This window comes from Phyllostomus discolor, chromosome 2 (assembly GCF_004126475.2).
Source record: "Phyllostomus discolor isolate MPI-MPIP mPhyDis1 chromosome 2, mPhyDis1.pri.v3, whole genome shotgun sequence".
Classification (NCBI taxonomy): Eukaryota; Metazoa; Chordata; class Mammalia; order Chiroptera; family Phyllostomidae; genus Phyllostomus; species Phyllostomus discolor.
In genome coordinates, this window is record NC_040904.2 from 205203779 (window position 1) to 205223212 (window position 19434).

At 45.8% G+C, this 19434-nt stretch overlaps 1 protein-coding gene across 1 annotated transcript; it reads left to right on the top strand.

Moving 5' to 3' along the window:
• Nucleotides 1-2043: 2043 nt before the first annotated feature.
• TMEM263 (transmembrane protein 263) lies at nucleotides 2044-17029 on the top strand. The gene is made up of 3 exons (XM_028532486.2): nucleotides 2044-2299; nucleotides 11828-11894; nucleotides 14142-17029. Exons 2-3 carry the CDS (start codon nucleotides 11831-11833, stop codon nucleotides 14426-14428), a joined length of 351 nt encoding a protein of 116 aa, XP_028388287.1. The 5' UTR covers nucleotides 2044-2299; nucleotides 11828-11830; the 3' UTR covers nucleotides 14429-17029.
• The last annotated feature ends 2405 nt before the right edge of the window (nucleotides 17030-19434 follow it).

Genomic DNA, 19434 nt, shown 5'->3' on the forward strand with positions numbered 1-19434 from the left:
ACTTCCCTGCAGCTCCTGCTGCTGCGCCAAGGCGGCCCAGACACAGACAGGCAGCATCCCTTTGCAGAAGCCTCTCCGGCAAGATCACAGTATTTATGTTCATTTTAGATCCGGGGGCGGGTGGACACTGAGTGGTGCTGGTCATTTCATAGGTAAGAATACTGAGGCAATAAGACATGCTTAGTGCCATGCTTTTAAGGAATATGGGACCTCGTACACTTGCACTTTTGGAAAGTTCTCGTGAACTCACAACCTGCTCCCCCCAACTCCCCTATACCTCTGTTGGTTTATGAGCTGTTTTCAACTCCTACTGTGGATTATGGCTTTAATAACCGCAGAAATGCAACATTTCCCAGGATGGCTACGGCTTTGGCAATCACTCATGCCCTAATAATGATTACAGTACATTTTCTTGTAGAGCGAAAGTAGTGGAAAGGGAAGGAAGAAACACTGTAATTGTACACGTCATCACTCTGCCTAGCGTTCACCCTGGAAAGACCACCCACGAAGGAGAAAGGTTTGTGTGGGGCAAGGAAACAGAGCAGGTGTACACCTCTTCACGTGGGGGGTAAACACAACAATCCGCAGATTCTCCTAATCATCTACATTGTCTTTTGAATCAACAAGATTATTTAACGAGCTCTTTAAGTTCTGAAAAACTAAAATATCTCGACAGTCTCAGCACAATGGTCTAAGTGGATTGGACTCGCTGCTTTGATAAATCAATGAGTAGGCTGAAAGCATGAACTATATTTAGACCACTCTATGGAAGACCCGGGTTGAAGGCAGCGTCTTCCAGACTTTCCTTGGTTGCCCTTTGCTGAGCCTTGCCGAGTCACTCAGTGGCACCACCCCGCTTATTTTGCGTTGGGAAAAAAAAAAAAACCATTACGAGAGGTCATTTATCGGTTGCTTCACGTGCATGTTTTGTCTCACTAACTAGATGGTGAAGAGCTCGCCGTAGCCTAGGAATTCATTTTATAAAGACCTTTCAACCCCAGTACCTCTTGCTTCTTTCAAAAACCTATAACTGACTTACCGTCATCTTCACTTTATAAGTGTGGAAAGAGGCAAAGAAAAGTTGACAGATACTGTTTATGTAGTTCAGCAGCCTCTGCACAGCGTAACACGTTGGGTCTTCTCAAGCACCTGTGAAGCGGGTATTACAAACCCACTTGGAAGCGCAGACCCAGAGGCTTCACGTCGCGCAGGGCTCAGGTTCAGGCAGGATCCTCTTACCAGCGCTCCACTCTTCTCCACGCCTTCCAGATCCGCAAGGGAGTGGCCTGACGCCAGGTGTTCTAACACCCAGTGCACTTCCCTTTTCACTAGACCATTCTCTGGGCGTGCTCAGAGTGCCTGGAGCGCCCTGGGCACCGCAGGAAGCGCGGGCTGCGGTGATGAACCAGAGGAGTGTTACTCTCAGAGAGCTCAACTCAAGGGCGGGGACTATTTACAGCAGTAGTAATAACAATAAGAAGCCAGCACTCCCTCTCGTCACCCCTGTCACCTCCACAGTCAAGGTGTGCGGAGTCCCAAAGTAAAAGCCTGGGAAAAGGCCCAGCTTGTCATTGGCCCGAGGAGAAGGAGGATAGGAAAAAAGGTTGAGACCCCAAGGCAAAGATACAGCTGAAGAAACTGGCGACCACCCCACCTTCCCTAGGGCGAAGGTTCTGAATTCTGAGCCACCGTTATTGCAAGGGAACGGTGACTTCGGGTAGCCACCAAGGCTTGAGCTTGGGACCCCATAGAGCTGCCACCTCTGCGTTTCCAGGGTTCTGCGCCCCTCGCCTGATCTGATTGGAGGGCGGAGGAAAAGGGCGGGGGGACCCCCCTTCCAGGAGGCGCGCGCAGGTCGGCCAGGGTTCCCCCCCCACCCCCACCCCTCTGCCTGGCACCCAGGGGATGAAGGGGCGGGAGCAGACCTTGGGGTGGGGGTGCGTTGCGCGTGCGCACTTCGGGAGGCGGCTGGCTGGGGGATGCTGCGAGGGTTGGGCAGTTCGAGAAACGGGTGGGCGCGGAGAGGCCTGGGGTGCGCGTGCGCGTCAAGCCGGAGCCGCGGGAGGAGGCGGGAGCCGGGGAGTCGCAGAGGGGGCGGGTCGGCGTCGGGCGCCACGTCCGCAGCCGGAGGCCGCTGCCGCCGTCAACGGAGTCTTCTGGCTCCACAGCTTCAGAAGGCGTCTCGGGAGCCCGCAGCCGCCCGGGGCTGTGCCAGCAGCTCAGGCCGCCTCGGCTCTTCTCGGCTCTGCCCGCTTCCCCTGCCGGCCCCGGCCTCGGGCGGCGGCCCCCGATCGTGGCGGTAAGTCGTGCTGGCAGGGCTGGGGGCGCTGTCCCAGCTTCCTGCCCTCCTCTCTGTCGCCTTCTTCCGTTAGCGCTTCTGCCCCTCACCTCCTCTCTGTCTCCGAGCCTGGCTGCTGCGAGTGGGGCCTTAGGGGGCACTGAGCGGGAAAGGGGGAGGGGCTGGATGGTGTTGGGGACAGATGGAGGTTCGCTGGCGGGGTTACCCCTCTTTACCGGTCCCTGACTCCTCTGCGGAGGTTTGAGATCGGGGACTCCCTTGGAAGCCTCCGCCTGACTTCTTAGCTCCTTGGGTGTCATGCTGGGAGAATGGGGGAGTCAGCAGCCTGGGAGGGGAGAGGGATGCAGCAGAGCGGCTGTGTGCTGGGCTCCCCGCCCCACTAGCTCCTGACCTGTTGATAAAGCGCCCTCTGGGGTTCTGGCACACAAGCCTTGGACCCCAGTGGACGTTCCCAGTGCTCTTAGTGGGTAGGAAAGCTCGAACCCCTACGCTTAACCTGAACTTGCAAGTGTGGGATTGGAGAGAGGTGCTGGCAGCGCCAGGGGGTGACTGGGGACCGCTGGAGCACCCGTCGGTGCCATCACTGCCTCCGGAGTCTAAATTAAAACCGTGCTTGCTAAGGCACACGCAGCGTCAAGACTGGTCCCCAGGCTTCCACTTGCCATCATATCTTTTCTCCTAAAGAAATCGCCTCTTCTGTGAAAGAAGTCAGAAATTCTGGAATCCTAGGGGGGTGGGGGTGTGCTGGGTGTTACAACGTGGAGCAGAGGGAGGTGCTGAGTTCAGTCCTAGCCACAGCTCCTCCAGGGTCATTTTCTGCCTCTCCTGCCACGTCACTCCCGCTGCTAACGGAGGAAGGAGGAAAAAAAAAAAAAAAAAAAAAAGACTTGCTAGTACCTAAAGGGATCAGTGGGGGAAGAAGGGGTCTGGAGGAAAGGTTTACAAACATCCAGGGAAAGAGGAAAATTCTTACTTGATTTATCACACTTCTGTGAACCCCGAGCTAATTCCAAATGAAAAGGCTTTATTTACTCCCTGTGATTATTTTCTCTATGCTATTGTTTAGCCTTTACAACTTCCACTGGCGTGGGTGCGCTCAAGGACTCCCCAGGAATATTGCTACCACACTAACAGATAGATACATGCCTGTGTCTGCCTTTATCTGTTGTGTGTATTTTTTTTAAAGAGGGGAGTAACCTTTAATAAACCCATATGCATCCTGTTGTTTTTTTTTACAATTTCATATTTTTAGCCATTGTTATAACAGATGTGCCAGAAGCCATACCCAGTAAAAATCTGTCTACATGTAGGTACATAGTTAGAAAAGCTTGAAGTAGTTCTTATGTATTCGATTTTTATTTAATTCCAGGAAAAATCTTCACCCTTCTTTGTTTCAGTCATTATTTGCTGTTGTGCTACTTCCTCAAACTATCTCACTGGATTTGATGTATATAAAAACACCTTCAGAGCAGAGCCTTTGCATGCTTGTTCAGGCTGAAACCTCAGAACTTAATATAGTGTCTGACACACAGGAGCGCACAAATATCTGTTGAGCCGATGAAGCAGTAACTTGGTGAAGATGGCCGGTGTGCTGGTTATCTGGTTTGATAGCGTACTGTGATTCTGCCTAGTGTTTCATTTCAGGGCAACACTTTGCCATTTTGATACTGTCAGTTGTTACTTGTCACTAGGTCATCACTTGCGCGTTTTACCGGAGGATCCTTGTTTCTTTCCTGCCCGATTCAGTGTGTTTCTTGTAGCCTGTTTGCTGTTGATTTACTAGGCAAGGCCTGTATTTAAAAGTAGCCTGTTCAGGATGGGTGGTTAACTCGAGAGGCCTGAAAACAGTAAGCTGGTGTTTCACTCACTGCCTGTTGGTGTGTGTATGTGTTAATGCTCTGTATATACATATATTTGAAACTCCTTGTAGTTATTTGGCCAAGAACTCACCCTCACCTGGGAGGGAGCATGTGGCCGAGTTCCAATACATAGAGGATGCAGAAGAATTTAGCTAATTCATTTATAGTCTTTTTCTCATAGGGAAATTAGCACTGACTGTTTAATAAGAGGTCTTGGAAGCGGCGTCGAGGGTGAACTGCTGTACACTGTATTTGGTGGTAGGCTTTGTAGAGCCGGTTAGTGCTACTGAGCTTCCTTCGGTAAATGGGGGGAGGGGTAGCCACCGGCATGTGTATGTGCTCTTTTCAGACTTTGTTTTCATTATTAATTAAAACATATATATGTGAAGCATTACAGATATCCGCAAACAACACTGATTCATCTGTTTTCCTTGAAAAAAGCAAGCTTCCTCAGAGGCGCTGTTTACTTATTTCTATTATTGGAGGAAATTATCCCCTAGGGAAGAGCGTTATTAATCCTTGCTCGATATTGGCCAGCTGCTACAGCTGCGACCCCGTTGTAGCAGGCGAGAACTGCCCGGGAACCACAGTGTATGGCAGATAAGTGCTTCACAATGCAACCTGTAACCAGCTTCCCTTTGGCGTAGTGCGTTCAGGCCAGGACCAAGGGGTAATGCAGGTTTATGTCCAGAATACAAGTTAAATTACTCGTTCTGTCCTCAAGGCTGTTTTCCATTTTTGCCTTTCTTAGAAAAGTGTATATAAAAAAAAAGACAGAAACTTGATTGCATTATGAATCCCTAGAGAGCAGATATTTTTTGTTTGTTTTTGAATGAAACGAAATTGATAACTGCAGGGAAAGTGGCCCCAAACGTGATTGTAAAATCTGGCCAAGAGTATTCCCGCGTGTCCTTCATCACGCTGCAAACTGCACCGCCTGACAGGGCAGGGGGCCCGCCTGGCACACGGTTGGGACGCGAGTGTGTGTTGAAGTAATGACTCCATGAGGTTAAGGCAGGCAGTGTGCATAGAATTTAATAATTTGGTTGAAGGGTAACATTTAAAAATTGTCATTTTGACACTTTTCCTGTCATTTGTTTCCATGTGTATACTTTTAAATTTCACTAGCAGATTATTTACCTTTCATAGTTGTAGATTAGGCGTGTGTCTGTCTTCACAGTTCCCGAGTTAAGAGCAACCAGCCCACCGCAATGGTGATAAGGCACAGGATGAGGATGTAGACAAGTACTGGGCTGGCCAAAGTGCTTGCTTGTTTTTTCCCCACCGTTAAGATGGCTCTAGTAGCAGTGAGTCATTTTTAACTTCCTTCGAAACAATTTTGTTAGATTGTATGGTGACAGATGTCCTATCAGCGTGCATTTAAAACAACTTACCAAATGGGTGAATTTGTGGATGGCCATTTTAATATCGAAGATGGAAGGAAATACACAGCATTTTCGGCGTACTATGCTTTATTATTTCAAGAAAGATAAAAATGCAACAAATGCAAACGTAGGTATGTGCAGTGTGTGGAGAAGGCGCTGGGACTGATGCTACGTGTCAGAAGTGGTTTGCAGAGATTTGCGTTGGAGATTTCTCACCGGATGATGCAATCTAATTAAGAGCAATCAACATTTTACCTTGCGGGAGGGAGCTGGCATACTCAGAATATCCAAGTCAATAAAGTTATTGGTGAAACTGAAAAACGTGTCTTTTATTTTACAGAAGAAACTAAACGGACTTTTGGCCAGCCAGTATTTCTCCTTAGTGACAGGGTGACACTAAGTATAGAGGTGCTGACGCCAGAAGTTTGACACATGTGTGTGGAGAGGTTGGGCATGGTTTACGGGGGTAAAAATGAAGATGGCATTATAGTTAAGACTTTCTTAAGGTAACTTGGTGTCTTCTGATCAAACCGGGAATTCAGAAACATACCTATATATTCTAAACATGGCTTCTGCAAAATTTTTATTAGCCTAAGAGTCGTGGAGGAATTTTAACGCTGCATCCTTGCTGTTCGTACCAGTGATGTACGGGAGAACCCCGCGCGTAAAGAACACAGACACACACAGAGCAACGCCCGCGGCCTGTGCGGGGCGTTCTGACCCCGCTGACAGCAAGCTCCTGCGGTCCAGGGAGCCGAGCTTCGGGCCCGGCGAGACCCTACCTGGTGTCTTCCTGTTTATTGATAATCAATCCCGTTGGTAACTTTAAGTGATGATATTAAATGTACCTGTGGAGGTTTCTGCATGATAGTCATCTAAATTGCTGCATTTCAAACTTTTCTTTCCCAAACACTCCCATCGCCAAAGCCAAGCCACGGGGGGTGTGGGAATGTGGTTGGACTGGGAGGTCAGGGCTGGTAAATCTGAGTACACCGAGGAAGCTCCAGGCAAGAATGACATTTCTGGGAAGCCTAGCCATCTCTAAAAATTCCCCAGCGCTTCAGCTCTGCAATTGGTGTATATTTAAAAACAGTGGAGTATTTTAAGTTACTGGGTAGTAAAATGTGTGCATCATGTCTCTCTCTCGTGGTTCTTGCTGCCCCTGGCTTACCGCTGCCTGATCTTATAGATGTACATTTGAAAAGCATGATTCTAGCTTAAAGTCTTTTTTTTTTTTAAACCGGAAATTTGGACCATATATTGGTGCGCATCTTTTCTTGTGATGTTTTAATTAATATGGATACAGATGATATTTTCCCCGCTTATTCCACACATAGTTTGTGTCAGCTTATAGCAAAAACACGTACTAACAAAATAGTAAGAATATAAATAAGATACTGAAATTGCAGACCAGGGAAAATAGCAGTAAGAGTGGGAGTTTCCAGGAGGTGTGGAGTGGGGGGCAGGCAGAATGGGACACAACTATGCAGGCCAGCGGAACTTACCTAGTTGAGCAGGAGTTTTAGCTTTGAGCTTCCTGGAAGCCAAAGGGAAAAGGGAGACATCACATCTTTGTTATACAGGAGAGTAAACAGATCTCGAAGAGAAGAAAACACGTTAAGTGTTTTGGGGAAACACAAGGTTTCTGAATACCTCCGAAGACATTTCTTCTGTAGAGCTCCCTGTCAAAGCTGCAAGTGACGTAGTGAGCGGCCAGTTCCGTAACAGTGTGTACAACACTGTTGTGTACACTGTGCTGCGGCACCGCACACCGTCAGGGCTTCCCTTGCAAGGACACGATCACGCGTGAGGCTCAGTGGTGTCCTTTTCCTCAAGGCAGCCTTTTGTGATTCAGGTGCATTGCTTTTCACATGATCAACTTGATTTGAGGACAAACACCTAGAATAACTAGGCAGATGAACTGAGTAATCTCTACAAATACCCTTTATGTGTATCACTGATTTCCAAGACTTGAAAATATGTATTTTTCTTTAATTACAAAAGCAATACCTGTTTATGGTAGGAAATTGAAATATAGATGTTAAATACATATATTTCTCTCTATATATACATATCTAGATTGCCAGGAGGGGGTTGGAAAAATATATACTGGCATATGTGTGTGTTTGGGTATGTAATTTTCCCACCCCCTACTAGCGGTCTGCTGGCACTCCGGTATACTTCCTTCCAGCCTTTTTATGGGAGTTAAAAAAAAAAGTTGGATCAGTAATATATGCCTTTTATATTCTCTAATTGTAACATTTCCATTTCCCCATAACTTATCTTACTGTCTGCACTGTGTGTTTTTAGGAAGCTTATAAATCCATCTTTTGCCTCCCATGAGGCTGTTCTCATTGGACTATTAATTTTCAGGTGTATTTGTGTGTTTTTGTTGGCTTCCCTTTCCCCCCTGGAATACGAGCAGTCCAATCATCAGTCTCCTCCTCTCTCTCTCTCTGTCTCTTCCCGGGTCACGCCCCCCCACGCCCCGCAGCTTCAGCCATCACTTCAAACCACGCCAGGAATCTTGATACCACTCACACTTCATGCTGAGTTCCAAGGGTTTCAAGACCCTCAAATCCAACCACCTGCTAAACACCTGCGAATGCCCTGAAGGCATCTCAAAGACAGCTGTTCAAAAGCAATCCTTCCGTTGTACCTGGGGTCAACAATAATAACTATACACTTAATTTGTCAGAGGGTAGATCTTCGGCTGTGTTCTCCTCACAATAAAAACAGTTTTAGAAGACTGTCTTCTCTCAGAACTCAATGGTTTCTTCTCGCCTGTTCCCATGTCCTCATCATCATCATCTCTACTTAGTTGCTCACACTAGAAATTTTACATCTTAAATTCTTTTCTCTCACATTAATACCAACGGTCATCTTCCACTTCATACGGAAAATTCAAGTACGTGGGTGTCCGTGTATCAGGCATCGATGATGGCTCTGGGGACGGAACAGTGAACAAAACCAAGCCTTGTTCGCGTGGAGCTCACATTCTAGTAGGAAAGACACAGAGGGAACAGATGCACCTATCAAGTGACAGTAAGTGCAGTGAAGAAAACACAGCAGGGCCAGGTGGTGACGACAGGGAGAGGAGTAGGAGTGTGCTCATTGATTGCAAGGTAGTCAGGGAAGACCTGTGGTACGGGGACATCTACCCACACACAGGAAGGAAGAAAGGAAGGAAGGAAGGAAGGCCTGTGTGTATCTCGGGGAAGAGCCTCTCAGGAGAAGCAAGGAGGCCGCTGTGCTGCTGGACTGGAAGGAGCAGGAGGCAGAGTGGTAGGAAATGATTTCGGAGGGTGAGATGTTGATTGGGCCTTGGAGGTGGAGGGACAGACTCCGAATTTTCTAAGAAAAACAGCATGCAACAGGAGGGCTTTAAGCAGAGGATGACGTAGCTAGACCGAAAGGGCCAGCCTTCCAAGGGTGCAAGCCTGGAGGCCAGTTCAGAGAGTCTGTGGTGCAAGTAAGAGGTTGTGTGGCCTCCTTGGTAGTGGTAGCCGCAGAGGCGACGGAGCCCCATGCTGGATTTATTTAGGTGACCACACACCGATGATTGGGTGGGGATGTTAAAAAAGAGGAAATCAAGAGTGACTCTTCAGTGTTTGGTCCAAACACTTACATAGACAGGAAAAATTGGCAGAGTTCGGATTATTATTGCATCTCACTGAACTGCCAAATGAGCCACTCGCTGTGTTTAATCCCTCCTTTCTCTTCGTGCTTCGGTTAGCTTCTTGCAGCACAGGCTGGACCAGGCGCTCTGCTTGTGGGTCCTCCCTGCCCGCCCACAGGAGGGTAAAGTCAGTTCACGTTATTTAGATGAATTTGCACATGTCTTTTATGCCATCATAATTTAAACCAGTTCTAATCTTCTACGTGGTGGTCTTTTAAAAAAATTACAAGATCTATGTGGAAAAACTAAGAGTATTTTTTAAAGGGATTCTGTATTAGGAGGGAAAGGTAAGACTCAGTAGAGATTTGTGGGATATACACAGAAAGGCAGTTTTGAAATGTATGCAGTTACTCATACCTGTTTTTAAACTCTTGCTAAAATAGATATGGTACATGTGTGTGTGTGTGTAATTTCCCCGTGTTTGTATACAGGGTGTGGGGGCATGTTTGCCAGTGCCGGGTGACCTGGACTTGTGTGTGCGTGGCATGCAGACACTGGGTTACAGGGATGAACAGGCTGGACAGAGTGTCTCTCTCCTAGCACCTGACAGTCCAGTGGGTAAGAAAAGCAGCTCCAAAATACTTATTCTTGAGGAAGGGACACATATATTCTGCCAGGAATTTCTATGTGTTTTGCTTTGAATCTGTTAAACAGTATTCTCACCTTAGGGCTGGGGCTAGAATATCTGATTTCTGTTTCACGTTCCCTGAACAGCAGGGATCCGTGAAGTTACTTGTCCTCTGCCACAGTTTATAGTCCAGCTGGGCGTCAGACTCGGGCTGTCTGACCTCAGCCCCTTAAACACGATGCTGTGTAATTCCTCATGATGGTGTCATGATGATAAAGAAATATGAACAGAAACAAATGTAACATTCTCGTTTAAGGGAGCCTTAAAATGAGGGCAAGTCAGTCAAGAACTCCTCTCAGTAACGTGTCACCTGATAGTCCTCCGCTTTGTTTGTCTGTCGGAACCTGCACGTCTTCACTGTCACTTTAAGTCTCGTGTGTGTGTTGGGGGGGGGAGTGGGGGGGATGACGTGCTGAGTTCACAAACTGGACCAGCATGAGATTAGGTGCCCTTGATAGCGGCCTGGATCAGAGTTTTCACCGCAGCCACTAAAGGACATTTATGTAAGCACCCGGCATGTACTACTGGGTCCCATCTTACACGGGATTGAGGTTTTAAAGGCGCTGCAAGCTGAATCGCATGAAGTTAGAATTAACCTTTGAAAAATCCCGCTCGCTCCTCACAGCCACTACCTCGACCACCCTCATTTATCACCACTTTTTTTGCCTCGATTATTGAAATCTAGATGAATTCTTATCCCATCCCCTGGTGCTTTAAAAGCACTAGGAATCATTAAGGAAAGGGAAACACCCTTGACTTTGCTCTGGCCACTTCAAGTTCACCACTTTGTCCCGAAACACGCTGCGGTACAGAGAACCCCTGGAAACATGGTACGGCTCCGGACAGGTCTTTCTGCCTGTCCTCGCGCTCCTGCTGTGTGTGCTGCCCACAGCGTCCAGAAGGAGCTCTTAAGAGTATAAAGCAGGACACGACACCCCTCTCTGTGGGCCCCTTTCCCTGGCTCCCCGTCTCACCCACAGCTGCAGCCTGTTCGGGCCTCCGCCGTCCGCACCTCACTCTGCCATCTCCTCTCCTCAGTGCCGTTTGGCAAGGCCTCTGCCGTGGTGTCCTGGCTGTCCTTTGATTTGTTTCACTTATCCTAACGCCCTCAAGTCACACACGGCAGGGTTTCACAGGGCCCTTTTCACCCGCGTTGCGCACGCTCAGGGACCGGAATCCAGGCTGCGTGGGAGTATTTAGGGCGTCCGTAGTTGACTGCTAGGACGGCGACCCTCGTTTTCTGGCCAGGCAAGAAAACATTTAGGCCGCTGTCGACTTGTTTTAATTTTTAAAACGACTGTAAAAATAAATATTTTAAAATAGTAAAGGAAATTGGGAAAACAAAGTTTAACTATGTTTTCTTCATCCCAACTTAAGGTTCATTTTATTTATTAGGTTCTTTTTCTACTTGTATTTAGAGGTAATCATAGTACTTCCTTTTTTTACGGTAAATTTTGGATTCCTTTGTTACCTACTTATGCTCTAAACACAACAATAAAAAAGCAATCAAACCGATCTTAGTGATTCAGATTGACGGTGTCACCTCTACAGGAGGATGTCATGTTTTTTAAGGAACTTCTCAGATACACTTTTTAGATACAGTATGCGTGTTCCTCTAAGTCTGCCATGAAATAAGTTACGATGAAGTCGGCCAGTGTTCTGTAGAACGAGGCACTGAAAAACTCTGGCCTGCTCACCCCCACCCTCCAGCTTTCTTGCAGTCGGTCAGCTTCCCGCTCATCCAAGCTTGTGCCGTTCCCGCCACCCTCTGCTTGGTGTTTAAGATTTGAACTGTCCACCAGTGTAATTAAAAGTATTTCTTAGACACCACAAAGTAAGAGAAACAAGATGACGCAGTCTTGTGATAGGTGTTTACAAATGTTGTTTACCTAACTCAGTTAAGTCTTATTGAGCATGTGGTAAGAGGCAGTCTCCCATGTTGAGGTTACAGTGAAATGTGTGTTGTGTGTTTTTTAGATCATGAATCAGGCAGATAAAAATCAACAAGAAGTCCCGTCTTACCTTAGTGATGAACCACCGGAAGGTAAGTATGTGTCTGTAACGCCAAGAGTGGAAAAACATATCTAACTGAACTAAAGTTCGGATTGTTTTTATTAAATTTAAAGTCAACATAACCCATTTACCTTGTCAGTTACATAGGTTCCAAAAGTAACTGATGGGAAACTATTTGAGCCTCTAAAAGAAAACACAAATACTGGTGAATGGGGCCATAATGTAATTGTTCTATTATATAAGATCTATTTTTCGATTACTCTTATTGTGAGACCATTTCGCAAGAAAGTTCTTTCATTTGTAAAGAGTGGGGTGGGTGCAGACGAAAGGTGAACTGTGTTTAGTGTTGACACTGTACATTAAAGAAACCCAAGGTACTGGAGATGTGTTGTTCAGGTCCCATCATTCCATTACAGTTGGTAGCTCTCTTCCTGTTATGCATGGCCCTAGGGCCTGCCTAAATTCTCTGAGTTTGGAAATTGTTTTACCTTGAGTCGTTTCATCCTTACCCTCAAAATTCCTCGGAAACACTAACTGTACAGCTAAATGTCCTGACTATATACAGAAAATGCCCGTGGGCATTTTTTACTTACGGTGTGGGTATAGAATATTGTTACACTTCACTCAAATAGTGATCTCCTTAGACAACTGCGCATCTCGTACGGGACAATCACAATAGGTAAGAAAAAGAATCAGACCAGAGAGGCAGTGAGGAAGTGACCGACAGACCAGGTGGGACAAGCAGATGGACCGGGGTGTCTCCGGAAGGGCCAAGGGCTGAGCGTCCAGCCCTGGGCGTTGTATTTTGTCCCCAGTTCTGTCACCCGCTGTCCAGTCTATTTCTTATGTTGGTAGTCAAAAATGGAATTGCTAGGAAAATAAACACAGTGAAAAGTTCGTACTCCAGCCTAAAAGAGGATGGGGGTAATACTAATCTGGTTAGTTTTAGTTTAGTGGAGGAATCGCCTAGAACATGATTAGCCCACCTGTTTTCCTGGCTTTGTTCTTTAGGATGAGAACTCTGAGTTTTGAAAAGAAGTCAGGGCCCAATGAGAAAGTTAGTGAGGACTTTGTGAGAAAGCCGTCAGCACGAGGCAGACACAGGGTGTATCCGGGAGCACGACTGTCAGGGAAGAGAGCCAGCTCCAGGAACGGCTGTGTATGGCAGCATGCTCAGCAGGAGTAGTCTGCAAAGCAAATGATTTATATCGTGGTAATGAAGAGCAAACTGTAATTAAAGACATAAACAGCACTAATACTTATTTAAGAAAATTACCTCCATCAACTGTAACTGAAAATTTTCAAAAAATGTTTAAAGAAAAATTATGTTTATTAAATAAATGCTCGTGCACCAAATTTCGCACAGCATTATCACCCCACACGAGGTGTTCAGCATGAAGCGGTCACCTGTTTTACCCTCAAGTCAGGATTTCCCCCCTTTCCTAGTGTTACTGGCCTTGACCTTGATTATAAAAGAATGATTACATAATCCTTCCCATTATAATTTTATGGTTAATGCAGTAGTTCCCCCTTACCCACAGGGGATACATTCAAAGACCCCCAGTGGCTGCCTGAAACCTAGGTGGTACCAAATCCTACAAATGCTGTTATTTCTATACATGATAAAGCCGATGATAAAGCTTAGTTTGTAAGTTAGACACAGTAAGAGGTTAACAAGAATAAAATAGAACAGTCACAACGATGTACTGTGAAAGAAGCCATGTGAACGTGGTCTCTCTCAGAATGTCTCACTGTGCCGTGTGTACAGTGTGGCCACACCGGACACTGGGGTGGTTCACTTCCCAGGTGGGCTGGAGGGGTGGTTCGAGACTTCACTGCGTTACTCAGAGTGGCACACAATTTACAGCTTATGAATTGTTTATTTCTGAAACTTACCATTTAATATTTTCAGACCATGGGTGACTCTGGGTAAGTGAAAATGCCTAAGTGAAACCACAGACAAGGGGTAGCCACCTTATACAGGGTGAATTATATATTCACCCCTTTGAATGTATAATTCCTTATTATATATTCAAATGCTTATCTGTAGCTTAAGCCTTTTTATTTATTTAAAAATTTACAGTAACTATGCTTGTTATTCAAATAGTTTCAGTAAAAAATTTGGTTTTTATAAATTTAGCCATTGCTGAACATGGACATTTATACTTATGTGGTTGGCCTTCTTAAAACCACCTCCTGATTGTTAGGGAGCCTTGGGCAGCTTAATGGTTTGTACTGTCTCACAGAGATGTCTGTCTGTCTGGTTTTCTCTCATCAGGCTCAATGAAAGACCACCCACAGCAGCAGCCTGGCATGTTGTCCCGTGTGACCGGGGGTATCTTCAGTGTTACAAAGGGAGCTGTTGGTGCCACCATCGGTGGCGTGGCTTGGATTGGTGGGAAGAGCCTGGAGGTGACCAAAACAGCTGTTACAACTGTGCCTTCCATGGGAATAGGGCTGGTGAAAGGCGGCGTGTCCGCTGTGGCTGGAGGGGTTACGGCCGTCGGATCCGCCGTGGTCAACAAAGTGCCCTTAACAGGAAAGAAGAAAGACAAGTCTGACTAAGACACGGAGACCCGCTCGCTCTCCACAGCATTATGATGCCAGTGGCATTGAATTGCTCAATTATGGACCACAACTTAAGTCAACTGTCTTTTGGACATTTATCTTCTTAAACTGCTGTGTTGAAAGTATTGATGACTGGCTTTCGTCTAAAAAGAAGAGACCAATACTAGCACAGTGTATGAAGGTTTCTCGTACTTAAATTCCAGCTTTTTCTCTGGCAAAATGTTACACTTATTCAGCTGTAACTGAAGATATATTTGAATATTTACTATGTCTCTCAGTTTAACTAAAAATGTGAAAGTGGAATTTAGTGGACGGTCTTTACAGTTCCGTGTGTATAACGTGCCAGGCGACTCATCTGCCCCTTAGAAAGGGAAACTTCGACCTACATAAACTGTACTTTTGATGTGCCTAATAGTTTCAGATGTCTTAGTTTTTTTTTTTAAATAATCATAGTTGATTAGGCCAAGAAGCATTCTTATTTAAGCTGGTAAAAGTAGCAGGATTTAGAGAAATTTAAAAGGAAAGATAAATGGTTTTCTGATCCTGAGTGTTAACCATCTTTTGTTAGACATGCATTCTATTAATTGAATCATCCATGCCTTACATAACATCTTTTCTAATACCCCAAATATGTGCTGTTCTTAGAATTATATATGGATTCTCATACAAGCTGTTTATGGAATTAGTTTTCCCTCTCTAAGAACCTCAGGAGTGGTGGATAAAGGCATTTCTTGCTCTTAGCAGAGGAGAGAGTGCTTATGAACTTTCCGTTAACTGCTGGTAGTTACGACCACATGCTGTGCTCCAGCTGGGGCTCGGGCACCTCAGGGCGAAGGCCTCACAGTGCCCGAGGGCCGTTTGCTGGCCCAAAGGTATGTTGGGAGGGTTTCAGATTAAGGAGGAACAAATAAATTTAAGCTCTTAAAAATTACCTAGAATGTCCAAGATATAAACAGAATTCTTCCCACCTATTTTATTATTTTATCTCTAGGATGGCTTAAATTATTAGCAGTACTTCTGTTTAAAAACATAGTAAAAGAACCACAAATAAGTGGGGTTGACTTTTAAATGGAATGGAATGGGCTCCATAGATTAGTTGTGAATCGTGCTTCCGTGGTTTATAGGCTTGTAAAATGTTACCTAACTGTCCTTCAAAGCAGCTGTAGGCTTTGTATCATTTTCCAAGTCAACCTCAGGCAGGGAGCTGAAGTTTCTGATTATGAACGGTGTGTATCATCCTTTAACATAGCTCATCGTATCTCCTTCATTTGCAAGAACATGACTTAGCTGAAATTCACCTTTTTGGTTTTCATTTCATAAAAATTTAAAGTGTATACATTGTCAGCATTCCTTATAATCCAAGCCTGAAAAAAAATCAGTTTTCTTTATTGACACTTCTGTCCAGAAACCCCGCCTCCATTCTTCAGGGTTCCCGCCCCCACGCCTCCCAAGGGAGGGGAGGGAAGGTGTCCTGCTCTGGAGTACGGAAGCCAGGAAGCATCGCTGAGAACTCCAAGCAGGTGACTCCAGCACAAGGCTTAAATGTTTGTTCGTAAATGACTCAGAGTTTTACATTAATAATGTGGATTAAGAAACAGATAAGGACGTAACTTGTAAAAGCTTTCATAAATACCAGGAGGGGTTTTTAGAAAATCTACAAAGATTCTTGAACCTTTTCTACAGTTACACAAAACTGAAGTCTTTAAGGAGTTTACTATATCAGAAATTAAATGGCCATTTCACGCTGTATTATTTAAGGTATACTTACTTGAGCTGGTGTATCTGGTCAGATACCATAATTAGAAAAGGGTTTTGAAAAGAAAATCCAAAATTAATAGATGACCACAAATAATGATCTAAATAAAGGTAGTAGAAAACGTGTTTCCTGCTATTTGAAAAGAATTGTTGCTAGTTTATATTTCTAATTTATCTTTAGTCATAGGCTCTGCTGTGCTCTGTACCTGAATTTCTCAATTTAAACTTTAATTTACTGTGTGCTCGCATATTTATTTTTAACTTTGCTTGTCTTTAGAACTGCGTGAGGAACATGGTTGTAATCAGTTTCTGCTACAGGAGAGCCACCTGGCGCGTGTTGCCAAGTTTGTTTTAAATTCCAAACTGCAACAGTTCGGGAGAGGCTTTTACAGCGACGGCAGAGAGCCACACACATGAACCGTTAGTCATGGAGGTTCCTGTTGAAATGAACCTGCCATTTGATAGGTCTAGCTGTACACCTGAGTCTTCTCCGGTTTATTTTTGTAGATTAGCAGTTCGACCTGTTCAGTAGCACTCATTCACTTCGAGAAACGAAGACTGTTGTATATACCTGGAGGCGTCCGTTATTCCGCTTGTCTTTGGAGTGGGTCTTTGGCACAGGGAGGGAATACTTGTGTGACCCACTGGTTGCTCTAATCATGTTGATATGAATCCTGCACGCAGTGAAAGAAATGTCAGATGAAAAATAACTGGTGACTGAATTTTTTTTTGTATTAAAGAAATGGGAAAAGAATACATGAATCTGTTAATAAAGCACTATGATCTGCAAAATATGAAATGTTGCATAAAGATCTAAGGAAATAAAGGACATTTTTGAAACAGGGTAGCTTTCAAATTTGTAGTTAACATGGAGTTCAGAAAGTACTATAAGCAGTTTTTTAATTTTTTGATGTTAATGAACCAAAAAAAACCCCCTCTGAACATGTATTTTGATGCCAACACAATAAATGCACATGTGTTTTAAACAACTCAGAAAAAGATCGAAAATGTAGATTTCTAGGTTTTACCCCAACTTGCTGGGTTTCTGCGGGGTGGGGCCCAGGACAGCAGCCGAACCACCTGTGCAGGTGACTCCCAGGCATGCCCTCTAAAGTGTGCAAACTGACAGAGAGACGATAACCAACAGTGAGCCCTTCCCTCTCTCAGGCAGCTGTGGAACCAGCCTAGACCTCTCCCTGCACAGAAGTGGCCCGAAGGGCTGGGAACCAGTCGGAGGAAGGTAGGGAGTGGGCGTTCACTGGGCGTCTACTTACCCACCTGGCGCTGTCCTCACCTGATCTGATTTAATCCACGTGGGGCAAGTATCTCCGTTCTCTTTCTACAAACGTGCAACAGGCTAACTCTCACCGCTAGCTGAATTTCCCACATCACTTTTGAGTGCGTCTCAGTCACAGCCCGCCCAGTGTGCATCCGGAGACAGAAGCGGGGCTGCTCGGTGACCAGCCCCTTGCTCCGTGGTGGCGTCAGTGCGGCCCGTGTGCTGGACCTTCCAGACTGTCCGCCTTCGGCACCGGCGTCCTCCTGGTGACCGTGTTTACTTGGGCAGCTCGTTACATTTTCCCACAGAAATGAATTTAATATAACTATACATAAATTACCTATAGGAAATAGTTTTGTTACTAGAGCCTTCTTTCACAGAGAAAGTAAAATTTAACTCTAGTGTTTAATGTAAGAGTATCTCTCCTTGCTATGTTGTTGCTTTGAATATTTTCAAGACTACTCAGAAAGATCTAAGGAAGAATGCAAGAATGGACAGGTGCAAAGGCTTACAAAAGAAAACATGGAGTAAGACTTAGTCTAAGGAAACATATAGTCATAAATAAACTGGGTTTTTGACCACGACTGCAGATTTCTCTAATGTAATCTTTTCCAGTTAGAGTAAGCTACCAGTGTATTTCCGAGACCATTGGGTCCCTCTGGTTGCCTGTGCCTCGGGCTGTGTCCGCAAATGTGCCGCTGCACTGACTAGGCTCTTTTTAAACTAACTGCCGTAAAGCACTCACGGCCACTCAGATCTGCAAAACTCTCCTGCACACCCTCCTGCACGTGCGCTTTCCTGCTCCTTGAAATGACCACTTAGCACCTCCTCCCTACTCTCCTGCTGCATATACTCCACTCCTCCCATTCTGCTGTCCTCTGTAAAAAGAGGGGGTCAGAGGGCAACTCCCCCGCCCCCCGCACCACCCACTCCATCACCTGCCTGCACCCGTTCCCACGCTGCAAGGGCCAGAACTAGAGTCTCTGCTCCTACGCAGCCTGCCCCTCTTCGCTCCTCAAGGACGTTACTCCTGCAGTTTTCCTTCTGTCGTCCAGCTCTCTTGGGCTATACCCATTGGCATGTAAACATGTCCTAGTATTTGCTTTGTTTAAAGATAAGTTTCACAGCAAAATTTCCTGAAAAACTATAGTTTCTTCCTCTTCTTCATCTATTATTTCAAACCCACTCCAGGTGCCTTCGTACCTTTCTCAGTATACCAGAATCACTCCTGCTAGGACCGACTAATGATTTCCAGTTTGCCAAATCCATCAGTCACTCTTGTCTGTGTCTTAGTTGGCACCTCCAGTGGCATTGAATAGTACTGACCATGCCCTGCTTTCTTGGCAGATTTCTCCCTCTGGTTAGCCCTTTCCAGGGTGGATAAGCTCATCACGAGTCACAGCTTGACACCTGCCTCCAGTCCTGACGTCTCCAACTCGACTTGGCCATTTGCCTGACACCTCTGCTCATATCTGGTAGACATCCCCAAACTGACACCTAAGAGGTGACCATGTAGTGTGTTTCAAACTGAGACAGCTGACAGAGCGCGCACCGCTGATAATTATGTCCGGCCAACAAGCACAAACTAACGTCCTCCAGGGGAGTCCTACCGCACACGAAGGAGATTCTGCTCCTTCGATGCACTTGTGATGCTCACTGACCTTTGCACCACGCCCCCTGCCCCCAGTGTACTTACTGATGGTCGCTCTTTTCCTTGAGCAAGCGTTCCCATGTGACTTGGGGTAAACAACTGACCCTCTCTGTGCCTGAGCCTCCTAATCTGTACGATAGTGCACAATGGTACCAAACGCAGGGTCGCAAAGCACCACGTGCCTGGCACTTAGCTGGTGCTGCAGAGATTTCTTCCACTCTCCTAAGAACAGACCAGGTTTGGGTAGTGAGGGTTACCTGCATGTGCCGAATGAAGACAGGGCCTGCCTTTTTCATGATTTTTTTCTTAAAAGGCCAT